The sequence below is a fragment of the Osmerus eperlanus genome, chromosome 11, assembly GCF_963692335.1.
Source record: "Osmerus eperlanus chromosome 11, fOsmEpe2.1, whole genome shotgun sequence".
Lineage (NCBI taxonomy): Eukaryota > Metazoa > Chordata > Actinopteri > Osmeriformes > Osmeridae > Osmerus > Osmerus eperlanus.
The window spans coordinates 8,580,234-8,594,659 of record NC_085028.1 but is presented as its reverse complement, the minus strand read 5'-3'; the positions used below and the strand labels follow the sequence as shown (position 1 = coordinate 8,594,659).

Below are 14,426 nucleotides of genomic sequence, written 5' to 3'. Positions count from 1 at the left end.
ACATACTAGTTGTATTGTGAAGAGGAGAGGTCGCGAAAAGGGTGGGGTGATGGAGGGGGTCTGGTTGGCTGGAAATAATATCCAAGGCAGGAACATTAAAGCGACCAAACAGCAGATGAGAGAGAAGAGATGATCCATAGCTGTCACCTCACACCAGGTCACACAGTGGAGTTCTTGTGCACATCTGGCAGAATGGACAGAAGCATCTGAAGTGTAATATCATGTTGTAAATATATAGCAACAACTCATTGCTTCTGTAATGATAGTTATTGGTTGATGGTATCAACAGGATTAATCTGTAGCTAAGTTGCCTTGCTCCACCACATTCCACTGCCTCTGTAATTTAAATCCCCACCTCCTCCCCCCCGTCCTCCCCCACTGTATGGGGGTAGAGGTTGTAAACTCCACCAGTCTACAGAGTCGACTGCGTCACCACGCTATTAAACTGGAAACTGACATGTCTGCTCAAACTTGCATTTAACCACTTGTATGCCCTCACACAGACAGACATACACCCGCATGGACGCACACTCACTGCCTCTCCTTCATCACTCAACTGCTGCTGCTCCAACAGGCCCGCACCGCTTTCTGACATCAACGTTTCCATGGGAACCCAGCAGCCAAACATTAAATTTATGATGTCATCGACACTTCAAAGAAAATTTAATTTACAGCATATGTAGCCAAGAATGAGCAAGAGATAAAGGGAGAGGAAAAGAAGGAGAGTTTGATAGAAAGATAGAGCGAAAAATGGGGGCATGAGAGTCAAGCTTTTTATTTATTATTACAGTTCTTAGGTGCATGTAGACACGCCCACTAACAGTGTTAGCAGAGGTGAACTTTGCGTAGGGTTTTACACCACTGTGCCCCTGACTAATCAAACCCCCAATGCAGGAGGGGAAAGGGGGGAGGGGGAAAGCACATTCCCTAAACCTCAGCCAACCTTCCTGAGATCACTGGCTCCGCATAATTACAGCCCGACTGCCTCCCCCTCTCCCCTGCCCCCCACCACGCCTGTCTCCCTCCCTCCTGTCTCCCCCCTCTGTTCCCACACTCTCACAGCTTAGTCATATTTCCTGCTGTCTCTTTTCTCTCTCTCTTTCTCTCTCTCACACACACATACTCATGCACGTGTAGACCCTCCAAGATATGCTCAGACACAGGAAATGATGTCAGAAAGACAATGGAACAGTAAAGAGGCTCATGGTGGGGGGGGGGGGGTTGCTATGTCAACACCAGACACACTCATCGGAGCTTCCAGGATGTCTCTTGACGTGGTTATAAGAAACGTTGCCAGCAAAGTGTCTGTGAAAGATTGTGAAACATAGAAAGGTAAACACTCTCAAAGTCAGTTATAAACGTGCAGCTTCACACAAGCTGAGGCCTCAGAGTTGATGGATTACCAAGAAAGTCTGCAGCAATGATGTCATTTTTGCTTCTCATGCCAAAATTCTGCTCTGTCAGATCCATCAGACACACACACGCATGCACACACACACACCATAATCTACTCTGTGAGGTATCCAAACCTCCCGACCCTCTTAGCCCCCCCGAATCTCTGACAAGTAGGCCTTGGTTCAGCATGACCTCATCCGCTCAAGTCCAGTTCATACACAGTGGGGTACAGGGGTTCCACACGCATGTACATACACAAGCATGCACGGCCCACAGTCACGCACACACTAAACACAGACCACTGACTGACTGAGTACCTGAGAACCGTGTCTGGATCACTTCACCCGCTGTGTTGAGGCAAAATGGGGGAGGGTGTGTGAGCCATGTGCTCCTGTCTGTCTGAACTGACGAGCAGTTAGTCAAAACTAGAAGTCAGTTAACCACCAACTGGTGGTTCAGCTCTGGACTACTGGTTTGTCTCTGTCACTTTGCCATAGTGTAAAAGTACTGAAAAACAGCTATACTGCACGTCATTCACCCCACTGTATCTGTACTAATTATTAAAAAACATGCAGACAAAGTTTTGAATTAAAAAATATTTTTATGTTCACAGATCTGGACTTGTTAGTTGTGTTTTCCCCTTAACATTCAATATCAGCCTCTGGGGATATGGGGCTTGCAAGGAGGAAGGCGGTTCGGGGGCGGGGGTCAGTAGAAGGAAGGTGAGGTGGGGGGTTAGAGGAGGAGGAGTCCAAATAAGCGAGAGAAAAGCTTCTCCATGGTGCTCCTCCGGTCCAGCTCTGGCATGTTTTCTCAGTAGGGTTTCTACACACAGACATAAACACACACATTGAAAAGCACAGAAAGTCAGATACAGGTGTGTCAGAGCCCTGTCATTCCGTGTCTTACCTTCGTGTGTTTCTCTTTAGCTGGAACAGAAACAGATTAGACTCCAGTTAGAAACCACATCGAACCAGAGGAGCAGGAGTGCAGTGAGGCAGAGTGACAGTGACTCACATAGCTGCAGGTGGGGTAACAGCACACACAGCAGCGCCACCGCTAGCAGGATGAAACACAGGCACAGCACCGGCCACCAGCTGCTTGGCTCTGTAACAACAACAACTTACCATCACATACACAACAAAAACAACAGCAAACTACCATCACATACACAACAGTATGTAAGCACCAGCTAACCACACGACACCAACTAATGACACATCATCCAACGACACTGAACCATCAGCAATGGTCTTGTGTCTAAACTGCCATCTTGTGGTCTTAAAAGGGTACTGGTGAAGTTAGTACCTGGAAGTGTAGGTCAGAGTAAGTAGTAAATGGTAATTTCCGCGCAAATGTGTGTGTTTGTGTTTTGGATATATCCGTTTAAATCAAATGAATGTAAAACTATTATTTCAGCATGTTCATGCGTGTGGGTGTGTGTGCATGCATGCATAAGTGAATCACCAACTCACCGGTAACGGTGAGAGTGAAGCTCTTGCGGACGGGCATGCGCAGTGAGCTGTGAGACACCCTGCAAAAGTATTTGCTGCCTGAGTCCTGGAGGCGGGCCTTAAGCAGGAAGAAGGCGGAGAGGGAGTACGTTCCCTCCTGGTGGTGGCGGTGGCTGGAGTACAGCACATTCTGCAGCTTCTCAGGGATCAGGCCCTGCTCCTGGGACTCCCTCAGCCACTCCATGTCCACATCCAGGGGGTAGTAGCCCGTCGCCTCACACACAGCCTTCACATCCTCACCCTCCACCAGCGAGATGGTGGAGTCCAGGTTCAGGGACACGCGGGGGGGCTCTAGGAGCCAGAGTGCATCTTATATTCACTATGTACTGTTACATTGATCATAGCCTGCATGTTTATATCACAGGACATCTCTAGGACCTCCTGGATGCACTTTAAAACACTTCCCTAAATAAAGGAGACATACATTCCACAACCAAACAGTTGAAATGATGTCCTTCCAATTCCGATATGATAAAAAAAAGAAATCTCTGTTTCAAAGCATTTGTATACATATATATGTATATATACACTATACATCCCAGTCCAGCCCCCCGCCTCACCCCTGATGGTCAAGGTGATGTCCAGGTTGGCGTGCAGGGGGGCCACAGACACAGAGCACTGATAGGTGCCCTCGCTGGTCACTTTGGTGAGTGGGAGGGAGAGGGAGGCGTCCCCTACCACCAGGTCTTTCATCCCCACCCCACTGCCCTGTGTGAGCCCTGACTGGCTCGCGTAGCTGAACAGGGTGGAGCGTTCCCCACGCCGCTGCAGTATCCAGGCTACGCTCAGCTGCGCCCCCCTGTGGTCCACGGAGAACTGGCAGTGCAGCCGGCGCTCAGCACGCAGACCCACATGCATTACTGGGGAGCGGGTCAGCACCATCAGGGCCACTACACACACACACGCATACACACCCACACGCACACACCCAGATAAAGAGAGGAGGGGGTTAGCGGTAGACCTTCACCTTAAAGGACTATTACAGTAATGGGTGAGGGAGGGAGATAGATGTGTGTGTAGTACTTACAGTGATGTGTGTTTGTGTGTGTGTGTGTGCGGTACCTGCAGTGGTGAGTGTATCTCTGTCTCCTATGGGTGACCAGCGGTCTGTCGAAGAATAGGGGGGCGTGACAGGTGTGTGTCTAAGATGGCTGATGAGGGTGAAGAGGCCGTCGTTATGGCGAAGGGTGCAGGTGAACCAGAGGTCATTCTTTCGGGCCCCTGGTCCTGCCCACACCTGCGGCACTTCAGGAATGAACCTGCGGAGCTCACACTGCACCTGGTCACTTGACCCTTCCACGTGAACTCGTAGGTCCACCTTAGAACCTGGACAGACCAGGGTAAAACTGTTTAGAAGGTGGTAGAATAAAACCGACCAGTGTACAACAGTTTATAATATGGTAGTAGAACCTGGACAGACAAAGGAAGAACCATTTAAAACAACCAAAAACAAAACAGGGTAGAACTGTTTGGAACTGGGTAGAACATGGACACACAAGGTGCAGCAGTTTGGGACAGAACAGAGGGTTGGCCTCAGGAATGACAGGTGTCTGTCAAGTCAGTCAGTTACCTGTTACTAAGAAGGTGATGGCCTGGGGGTTTAAGGGAGGGTCATTAACGTGACCAAACTGCAGGCCAGCATCTCTGTACTGGAAGTGAGTTTCATTGTGGCCATCCTTACTCAAGGCAACGTACTCCTCCACCAACTGACACGGCAACCATAACACCTGCTTGCCAGACCGCCCAACTGTGATCGCTAGTGGGGAGAGAAGTCAAGGAAATGTTACAGTGCAATCCTGGACAACCTAGGTTCTGGAGGTCTGAAGGAACAGGTCTATTCGTCATAGATCATTGGTATTCATGGCATAGTCTAAATAAACATAAGCTATAGCCTAGTTCCTTGACAATATTTTTGAGTAGTCATCGTTAAGGAGTCATAATTATCATCGGAAAGGAAGCGGCCAGCGAATGAGTAAGCTATGTTGAAAGATTGACACCCAGTCTGAAAGAAGATAAATATTTCGCCTACCTGCACAGATAAACAAATAGATTAAACGATTGAAGATTGAACTCATAACGACACATTAGAATATTTTCTTGTCATTCAAGCACCATTTGGAGTAAGCAGCAGATCGCTTTCACTTTCATTTCTCTGAACTTGTATCAACTTCTATCGTAACAGCATTCGAAGGTGCGCATGGCGGTTTGACTGCATCCAGTTAAGAAGTAGCCAATTAAACGACGTTATCTTCCTATCAGAATTTCCGTAAAAAAAAACATTACGAATGACTGAATGAATAGGAGACGGGTTTGATTCCCGGTTTTATGTAAAAACGGTGTATTTTATAACTGGTGGATTTGTAGCCTAATAAATAAAGTAGGCTACACCTTAACAAGCACGTTACCCAGACGGTGACAGTGACACTATTGGATAATAGACACGTGTGACCATCCGTATTTCCTAAAAAATTCTCGTTCACATGGAACAGTTCTATTATTTATTTATTGTGTAGATTTTTCGAGTTTATTTTGAGAACACACTGCCGAACAGTAGGTGGCGGTAATGCATCGCATGAACGTTGGTTGCAATCTGCGAAAGTGAAAGAAGAAGACACGGAACATGAGTGTTGGAGAGTAGCCTGTACGTTCATAAAAGTTTAAGATATATTATGTGTTTAGCTTGTTATAAATCGTACCATGATATTAGCCGGTGACCGAAAAAAAAAAATCATGGATCGAAACCCAACAATGGATCAAGGTAATTTGAATGACAAGCTCGAAGTGGTCCGTGAGATAGTTGCACACTTTCATCAATTGTATGTTCATGAGTAAGACCAGTCAAAGCGAGCTTTCAGCAATAGACGGTCTTTACTGCTCGCTTATAGAATACCTTCTCTTGATTCTCATGTGGTGTGTTTATTTGTGCAGAGTCGTGGCTGAGCTGTGAGAAAACTGCACAGCTACAGGGAGGCTTTCTGCTGGCTAACAAGCTGTGTGAGCCAGCCAGCCTGGGCAGCCTGGAGAAGCAGCACTGGGGAAGGGTGGGCCAGCCCATCCTGCAAGCTGTCAGCGAGGTGTGCAGGCAGGAGCAGAGAGGCAGTCGTCAACAGGAATCCGTACACTGGAAGAAGAGGCTGCTGTGTGTGGTTTGGAGTAAGCTGCTGGCCAGTGAGAGTGGGGAGGATGTGGAGCGAGGCTGGAGAGAGAACCCCTTGTTCCCCGTCCAGAGCAGTCTTCCAGAGGTGAACTCTGTGGTGCTTCTGGAGATCACCAAGGCCCTAAAGGCCGCTCCTCTCTACGCCGGCCTGCTGCTGGGCCTGGCCCCTGAACGACAGTCCCTGGAGCTGGAAAGGCTGGTCCAACACGTGACCTGCTGCCCCACCCCGGAGGACGGCTGGCTGCTACTGCAGGTCTGGAGGGAGCTCTGGAGGGCTGGGGGGGAGGGGGCAGAAGATGACCTGAACAGAGTGTTTGCCGAGCAGTGTGCACGCCTTCCCAATCCCCCCTCTGACCTCCCCTCTCAGGCTGCCAAGAGATTCAAGTTAGACCCAGAAAAGCCACCACCACCAGCACAATCATCATCAGCCACTAGTGTGCTGGCTATTCTTCTCCAGGCAATGGAGGACATGAGACATTACTTCCTGACCTCTGACCTGTGTTTCTCTGGCTTGTCAATCCTCCTGGACTCTCTGTCCACCTGCTACCTGAGGGAATCTGCACCCCTCCCTGCCCCCATTTGGCTGCAGCACCTGACCAGGGCCGTGGCCCTCAGAGAGATGCAGGATGGATCGGAGAGCTGTGAGCTAGTCCAGGTGGTTCGTGAGGCCCAGACAGACATGCGTGCTGCTTTCTCTCCCTCCCGATTCAAGGAGTGTGGCCTGGGGCTGGGCCGCCTGCTAGGGGCCGTGTCAGAGCTGCTGCTTACATGGGACAGCCTGCTGAAGACGGACAGTAGCAGCCCCAGCCCCTCTGCCCTAAAGCTGCAGGCCAGCCTCATGAGGACCCTGGAGTCCCTGTCACAGTCCGACACCAGGACCCAGGCAGACACACAGGCCTTGAAGGACTTTCAGAAGCAGTTGACGGAAGTGTTGGAGAACCTGTCCCTCCCCAAACCAGAGAGCACCCTGGCAGAGCAGGCCAGGGTGGCACTGGTGATGCTGGAGCATCGTTTGGAGGGTAACGAGGAGCTTGCGGCCATGTTGGCTGCAGAGCTGAGCTGGAGTCCAGGGGAGGAGGAGTGGATCAGCTGTCTGGAGAGGAACAAAATGGCGTTCCAGCAGACGGCGCTGGTCATGAAGCTGGTCTCCACCCTGGTGGCAACCTGCCAGAGGAGCAGTGATGCCGGCCACAGCAGGAGATTAAAGAACCTCATCCTGGACATCTTCTCCCAGCTGCCCCTGGCTGATAAGAACACAGCGCTGGCTGAGATACTGATCTGTTCCAGCCGGGGGCTCCACGGAGTCCTGCCACCCACCCTGTCCCAGGACTTCCCCCAGGAGCTCAACATGGCCTTCAACTGTCTCACACAGGGGGGTGTGGCCTCAGAGCAGGACAACGTCAGCGCTGCGGTGGTGGCTGTGGCCCGCGTGGCGTTCCAGAACCCTGAGGCCACTCTAGAGCGCTGCTGCCGCATGGCGCTCTGCCACCGTGGAGGCCACACCCTCCTCGCCAATATCCTCTGCCAGCTGCCAGGCCTGAAGGGCGGGGCTAGGGACGGTGGGCGGGGCCTGCTGCTCTGCTGTCTGGAAAAGGCGGTTGGGAGTCGCCTGGCCTCGGCGCAGGAAGAGGAGCAGCTCCTCCACTTCCTGCTTGCGCTGATGACGCCGTGCGTGACCCAGAGCCCCGAGAACGTGCAGAGCTTCCTGTCTCCACAGGAAGTGGTGTGTGCCTTTGTTCTTCCACACCTCTCCTCTTCCTCGTGCGGCCCTATCAGTCTGGAGTTGGGGCTGCGTCTGCTCCTCTCCACCCTCTCTTTGCCTCTCCAGGACACTTCTCCTCATTGGCTACTGGGCTGTTCACCATTCCCCCTTCTCCTCATCCTCTCCCAGCAGCTCAACCTGGCCACGCAATGCTGGGAGGAGCCAGCAGGCATCTCCATGGAGGCCAAGGAGCTGCTGGTCAGTGTGCTGGTTGTTCTGGGGCCAGTGTTGGGCAGGGAGGTGGCCTCTGTCCCAGCCACTTGGTCCAGAGCTCTCTCCTGGCTCTACAACAAGGTTCAAAACCTGGACTGGACTGTGCGCCTCTACCTGAAGCCTGTGTGGGGTGAGCACTTCAAGATGGAGGTTCCGTCCTCCCTGCTGGCTGTGTGTGAGCTGGGGGAGAGGGACTGGGCTGGGCTGGATCTGGCCCAGTACAGCCAGGGCACTGGGTTGCTGGCCTGGCTGGAGTGCTGCGCCCTCTCTGACTCGCTCCAGGACACCATGCTTGCTTGTCTAGATCTAGACCAGAAGCAGCCCCACCACGTCAGCATGTTCAGCAAGGGCATGCTGGTGGGCCTGGTGCAGATGCTTCCCTGGAGCACAGCAGGGGAGTGGAGGAGGCTGTTGCGGGCTCTGAGGGAGCTGCTGGTGTCTGGCCGGCTGCACGTGCCCTACAGTCTGGAGTACGTGGACTTCCTTCCCCTGATGGACTTGCGTCCATTCTCCTGTCAGCTGCGCCTCTCTGTGCTGCTGCTGCGAGTCCTGCAACTTCTCTGTGGATCCAGCTGCTCCGATTGGCTGCCGGCCCACGGTTGGGCCCACGTGGGCCGCCTGTATGCGTCTGCTATGAGGGAGCTGGTTGAGGAGCTGAGGGTCCTGCTGCCCACCTCCACTCATACAGCTACACCCAAAGTTGCTGCGCCCTCAGATTCCTCTCCTGCAACCTCCCCAAAGGACTTGCCCCCCTCCCCTGTACAGCCCACTTCCCCATGCCCCGCCCAGAGCCAGCCAGGAGACAGGCCCCAGGAGGTGCTGTTTGTGCTGACGCAGTTGTTCTGCCACGTCCAGCACATCCAGGTGATGATGTCAGAGGCGGCTGAAGGGCCGAGTGAGCCGCTGTTCCTGGTTGCCCTGGAGATCCTGAGCCAGTACGAGGCGGTCTTGGCAGCATTCCCTACCAGCAGCTCACCCTTGGAGAGGGACAACACCCTCCTCTTTCTCTCCACCATCACTGATAACTTGCAGGAGAAGGAAATGAAGAGTGTCCTGCATCAGAAGATCTCCCAGGTCTTGTCCTCCTAGCAGAAGTTTGTTGTTTATTTCTAATTGACCTGTACTTTTGCAAAGTAAAGAAACTTATTTTTGTATGCTGAGACCTTGAATATAACATGGATTTTGACTTGTTTTTTGTCTTAGAATAAAGCATTTAATGAAATGTTTTCAGTGTAATAATTTATTGTATGTTCATGCAGGCAAAATACATTAAAAGATTACATTCTTTTGGCCAACTCAATTTAATGAACAGTCATGATAGGAGACTTTGTCCACAGTGCAAACACATGCTACCTAGTAGCTACAGTTTATAATCTTAACTAGAAATTATAACTCTGAGGTAGCAATTCAATTATGAACTGTAGTCATTTAGCAGACAACTTCCTGTTCAAGAGCTTTCATAAGTGAACTTAGCAGTCATAGTAGTAGATCATACACATTATTTAGTTTTTTCCTCTTCCGTCTGCTACACTCATTTACCAAAAGCTGAGGTCCAATTGTGACTGAGAAACCCAAGTTACAGTGAGGGAAAGACAGCTGCTCTTTATATAGAGATGCATTTGTGTTTCTTGGATAAATGGGCAGAGACTGCCATCCTGACTTACAACCCCATCCGCTAACATGGTGGAATAATACAACCCAGCAGCACTAACAATGCTAACACCCATGCTCACACCGAGTCAGACTGCCAGGAACAGGACAATGCTCTAAGGTTCAGTGCCATCTGCGATTGGTCACAGCAGTACACCTGCCCATCTGTGATTGGTCACAGCAGTACCCCTGCTTCTGCTGACGTGTCCTCTTGGATCGCCTCTACTGTGTTGTGCTCCTATGCGTCAGATCACTGGGATCGCTTGGTTTGGTCTGGCGCAGGTAGAGTCTCCGGGCTTTGCGACACAGCAGATAGAACCAGTAGATCTGTGGCGCCAGGATGGCCAGGTTGCCTATGTTACAGTGCAGAGGCAGGTGAAGGGGCACGGAGAGCAGGGGCAGGCCGTGCTGGCGGCCGTAGGCCAGGTACATGTAGGGGAAGAGCAAGATGCGGCAGCACAGGAAGCTCAGCAACACCAACATCCCATTGGCCTGGTGGAGATGGCCATCCTGCAGACCAAGCTGCACAAAGAAATTCTCTGAGCAGATCTCAACACACATGCACAGCACTGATTGTGAAGTTACGGTAGTATCAAAAGGCCCAATGAACCCGGAAAAATACATAGTCATTTCTAAATAAACCGAACGCCATGTAGGCTGAGTAACATGTGTGATGTCAGAGGCATTGGACTACCTGGATAAGGATCTTTCCCAGGGACACAAAAGGAGTGCTCAACTCTGTGGTTAACAAACAGCCAACGAAGAAGTCTCCTAGCCCTCTCCTGAGGAACTGGAAACAAAACACACACACACACAGATATAGTTGCAGATTAGCATGATCCCCAAGACCAGTCAAGTGTGTGTGAGAGTGAGGGTAAGCATTTGTGTGTGTGGATGTGTGTTAATGTCTTTATCCTTCCATGACGGCCTCTTCCTCACCAGTGTGACGGGCAAGAAGACGAAGAGCAGTGCCAAGTGATGAAGGACCATGAGGCGGTCCCTGAGGAGGAAGCTCCAGACAGTGTGTAGTGAGTGACCCCTGACCTCCTGACCTCTTACTCTCAGGCTGTGCCAGTGGCTCAAGTACATGGCATACAGATCATAGGCCATGTAAGGGGCCCCAAAACACACAAAGTCATTCGCCAGCCAATGTCTGAAAAGACAGTATGAGATCACTGGCAGTTTAATACAAAAAGTGATATGCTTAAAAGCACCCTAATCTTCCCTTCAGGACAAAAAGGTACATGTCAGTGTTTAGTGTGCGTATTCCATTCTAATAAGCTTGAATATATTGATAAAAGAGCTTTGCCATTATCCATACCTGTCGGTCATGACGTTATGACAAGACGTAACGACGATAATTCCAGCGGTGGAAGCAATTGTCGCGTGCACCAAGGAAAGCAGTCTGGAAGAGCAGGCAGGAGATTACGGAACTACATTGTGTACCAGTCAACCAACCAGGACTGGACCTCAACTCACCTGACCCCCCATTATATAACCAGGATATCTGAGTTCAACCAAACTACAGTTCATTCAAGGATACAAGCTACTCTGTATGCGTCAGTATATAAGAGCTGTTGATTTTCATCTCACAATCCATTAACCCGATTCTAATAATTTGTTGATTGGTAAACAATCGGGTTAGTTATAACTAGGGGCCTGTTTTCACACAAGCCTTGCTTATTCGTTAAACTCGCTTCATGGAACAGGCCCCAGATGTTGGAGAGAAAACTTACAAGGGGGTAGCTTGGTACTGCTTACCTTTCACTAACAATGACCACGTCGGCGTCATTCCATTTACTGAAAGTTGATTTTAGCCATTTTCTACAAATTGCATAGAGTCCAGGGAAGAACACAGCTCCGCAGGCAATGGAAGTCAACATCGTTTAACCTCGGTCTCCAGTGTTGTCTCAACTGGAGTAAGAAGTAGGAAGAGTACTCTAAATAGCTTTTCAATATCATCTCATGCGCACGCCCAGATGATCAACATGACCAGGAAGTTACTAAACTGTAGCCTGTACAACAGCAGGCTCTATTACGCTAGATCATCTCCTCTATTAAAAATAACTTTGGATCCTACCGAGGTGAAGTTAGTTTCATAATCGACATGCGCCTCACATTTGGAGACCACTAGAGTGCTGTCACTTGCCAGAAATGATTTCGAAAACAAATAGCAAGAACCCAGTTAATGCACGAGAGACTGTTGCGGTACACATTTATACACAGAAAATACATGGTTTTTCAGCCAGAAACATATTTTAAATGAAAGTACAATTTGGAAGATGTAATTAAGGAAATTATATACAGAATTAATAAGCATGGGAATGGTGAGATTGAGTAATTTGATATTTGCTTTGTACATTGACTCCTGATATACAGCTCAAGCCTCACAGTAGCAGTTACAGGTCCCAACCATGTGACTCAGCTGCTCTGGTCTGCAGTTTCTCCACCATCTCCAGAAGCTCTATGATCTGGGTGCGATCCTCTGTGCTCCTGTTCTTCAGCTCTGAACCGTAGGTGAACAGTACCACCATGCTCCCCCACGCCTCCTCCCCCAGCACAGTCAGGTACTTGTCCACCCTCCGCATGTCTCCCCCTCACTAAAAGAGTCCACGGGCACAGCCAGGAGGAATGTCAGCTTGCTGCCAGGTGGGCAGAGGGAGGGGCTGCGGGCTATCTCTAGTCTGACCTGCTCTTTCTGGGCCATACCAAAACCACTCCGCCCAGGGGTGTCCACCACCACCATGACCCTGCCTGCCACCTCCCCTTGGCCCACCAAACAGTGCCTAGTCTGCTTGCCGCTTAAGAAGCCCCTCTGGTCCAGGATGATCTCTCCAGCCGAGCTCTTACCAGACACCCGCCTTCCAAGCAACACAAGCCTAATCACAGGCTTCACACAGGACCTACCTGCCAAAACAAGACAACCTCAGTGTAGTCATGGCAACCTTATAATGTTCTCCTTTTCTCCTCTCCTCTTTAAAATTTTTATTTTTTTCCTAAACTTTCTGACCAGTCATAAGGGATCCAACTAACATTAAAGCATGATGGAAACAGTTACTGGTCCAGCAGGTGAACCTCAGCTAAAGGCCTCAGACTGGCTAACTATAGTCTGCCAGCTGGAAACCTACCTCTGGGCTCCACCATCACTGGCCTCTTCACCCTCACGCCTGGAGTAATTTCTTCTCTGTCTTTCCTTAGATCTCTATGGAAGCCTGGTGGCTTCCACCATCCTCTCCACCTTCTCCAACAGCTGTGAGACCTGGGCTTTCCACCCAGCTATCTGGCTGTTTACCACATGGTGCCTGCCCCCACACCTCTCCACTAGCCACAGCAGACTGTTCTCCTTCCCCAGCATGGGTTCCCCCAGCTCAGCAGCGTGAGTGAAGAGGACCAAGGCTTGTGGCCAGATTGGGCCCTCCAGAAGCCTCAGGTAACTCTCCATGGCCCTCCAGGCTTCCAGGCTGAAGGCTGCAGGAGAGGGGATGACCAGCAGGATGGCATGGGGGCCCGGGTGACAGAGAGCCAGGCCGCGCTGCAGCTCCTTGGCCAGGCCAGCCAGGAGTGTCCACGACCACCTCTCTGCCCCCTACATGGCCCTGCTGTCTGGTGCTGAGGCTGGTGGGGCTGCCAGTGTGGAACTCCCTACGCCCCAGGATGACATTTCCTACTGAGCTCTTCCCGCTCCGCCTGTCCCCTATAGCAGCAGCAGCTGCCGCTGTGACACTCTGCCTAGCAGAAACATCACACACACACGTGCACAGTATATAGCATAAGCACACAGTGAATAGTGCACATAGGATATACTATATGATTATATAATATATACTACACAGCAAGTAATATATTTAATAAATACATGTGTTACATTACCACTGAAATGAAGCTTATTGAATGAGTATACATCAGTCCTAAAGCATTTGACTGTAGATCAAGAGGTCACAGGTTCGTCGCTCTATGTCACTTGGGATAATTTAATCTGTATGATTTAGTATAGAGACAGGAAGAATGGTCAGTGTCATCTCGTTACTTACCAAGGGATTGTGGGCTGAGAGCTGTCGTCCAGATCTGCTGCTCTATACTGGATCAAAATAACCCTGTAGATGGAAGTACTTGTCACAATAAACACAATATAGAACTCATAAGTGCTGCTCCAAAGTCCCCTGGGATAGTTCCAGAGAAGCCACACCCTGCCACAATGTGGAGGAGGCTGTTGGTCTGATCAGAGACAGCCATCGGTAAAGGGACACATACAGTACAGAGAATACAGCAGGTACACATTCACATTACTGCCTATCTCATTATCTACTGTACATACACAACCAGGAACTTACAAGAACAGACAAACCTAACAACAGTGTTCTGTGTCCTTTCAGTGGGATCTACTTTCCATTCATTTAGTCTGGGTTTCTTTAGTTTGGAATTATCATCTGCATGCCCTCTTCAGATAATGACACCACAGGGAGAAACACTCTGATTAGTGCCATCCACTCCAACCAGGCTGGTGATAAGGTGAGTCCAGCAACCAGGATTGTCTCTTGGTCCTTCTAGTTCAGTAACAGGAATTATGATGGGAGATGGAGAGCAGGGCAACATAAAAGGCAACACAAGGTTAAAAGTAAAACCACTGATTTATTAATATTTATATATATATATATGTAGTATATATATACTCGTGTTTGAACCGCCACCCGTGAAAAGGTGTGACTTTCCTCACACAGGACGATTCTCCTGATAA

General features: G+C 50.0%; 3 protein-coding genes across 4 annotated transcripts; 1 reads left to right on the top strand and 2 right to left on the bottom strand.

Annotated features, from left to right (window-relative positions):
- Nucleotides 1–1,976: 1,976 nt before the first annotated feature.
- On the bottom strand, nucleotides 1,977–5,103 carry dhrs13b.2 (dehydrogenase/reductase (SDR family) member 13b.2). 2 transcript variants are annotated; one of them, XM_062473706.1, is made up of 8 exons: nucleotides 4,939–5,103; nucleotides 4,480–4,665; nucleotides 3,972–4,235; nucleotides 3,470–3,799; nucleotides 2,871–3,200; nucleotides 2,413–2,502; nucleotides 2,305–2,324; nucleotides 1,977–2,220 (listed from the first exon to the last, which is right to left on the bottom strand). In XM_062473706.1, exons 1-8 carry the CDS (start codon nucleotides 4,982–4,984, stop codon nucleotides 2,209–2,211), a joined length of 1,278 nt encoding a protein of 425 aa, XP_062329690.1. In that variant the 5' UTR covers nucleotides 4,985–5,103; the 3' UTR covers nucleotides 1,977–2,208. The 2 variants fall into 2 exon arrangements, with proteins under 2 accessions (XP_062329690.1, XP_062329688.1); XM_062473704.1 differs by having other exon boundaries at nucleotides 1,977–2,324.
- A 350-nt stretch (nucleotides 5,104–5,453) lies between these two features.
- gemin4 (gem (nuclear organelle) associated protein 4) lies at nucleotides 5,454–9,331 on the top strand. Its single transcript, XM_062472764.1, has 2 exons — nucleotides 5,454–5,667; nucleotides 5,838–9,331. Exons 1-2 carry the CDS (start codon nucleotides 5,607–5,609, stop codon nucleotides 9,128–9,130), a joined length of 3,354 nt encoding a protein of 1,117 aa, XP_062328748.1. The 5' UTR covers nucleotides 5,454–5,606; the 3' UTR covers nucleotides 9,131–9,331.
- Nucleotides 9,256–11,694, bottom strand: LOC134028881 (TLC domain-containing protein 3A-like). Its single transcript, XM_062472765.1, has 5 exons — nucleotides 11,453–11,694; nucleotides 11,013–11,096; nucleotides 10,631–10,844; nucleotides 10,386–10,481; nucleotides 9,256–10,213 (listed from the first exon to the last, which is right to left on the bottom strand). The coding sequence occupies exons 1-5, from the start codon at nucleotides 11,572–11,574 to the stop codon at nucleotides 9,914–9,916; spliced, it is 816 nt and encodes a 271-aa protein (XP_062328749.1). The 5' UTR covers nucleotides 11,575–11,694; the 3' UTR covers nucleotides 9,256–9,913.
- Between the last annotated feature and the right edge of the window lie 2,732 nt (nucleotides 11,695–14,426).

Bases quoted from the DNA above. Each gene is read 5' to 3' on its own strand.
- LOC134028881 (XM_062472765.1), bottom strand. From the start codon at position 11,574: ATGTTGACTTCCATTGCCTGCGGAGCTGTGTTCTTCCCTGGACTCTAT. The intron at 10,845-11,012 runs GTATGGATAATG...CTGTCTTTTCAG, and splicing joins CATAACGTCATGACCGACAG to ACATTGGCTGGCGAATGACT. The intron at 10,482-10,630 runs GTGAGGAAGAGG...TTTTGTTTCCAG, and splicing joins TCTTCTTGCCCGTCACACTG to TTCCTCAGGAGAGGGCTAGG.
- dhrs13b.2 (XM_062473704.1), bottom strand. From the start codon at position 4,984: ATGAGTTCAATCTTCAATCGTTTAATCTATTTGTTTATCTGTGCAG. The intron at 4,236-4,479 runs GTAACTGACTGA...TGGTCTGTCCAG, and splicing joins CATCACCTTCTTAGTAACAG to GTTCTAAGGTGGACCTACGA. The intron at 2,503-2,870 runs GTGAGTTGGTGA...TTGTTGTTACAG, and splicing joins CTTCACTCTCACCGTTACCG to AGCCAAGCAGCTGGTGGCCG.
- gemin4 (XM_062472764.1), top strand. From the start codon at position 5,607: ATGATATTAGCCGGTGACCGAAAAAAAAAAATCATGGATCGAAACCCA. The intron at 5,668-5,837 runs GTAATTTGAATG...TTATTTGTGCAG, and splicing joins AAACCCAACAATGGATCAAG to AGTCGTGGCTGAGCTGTGAG.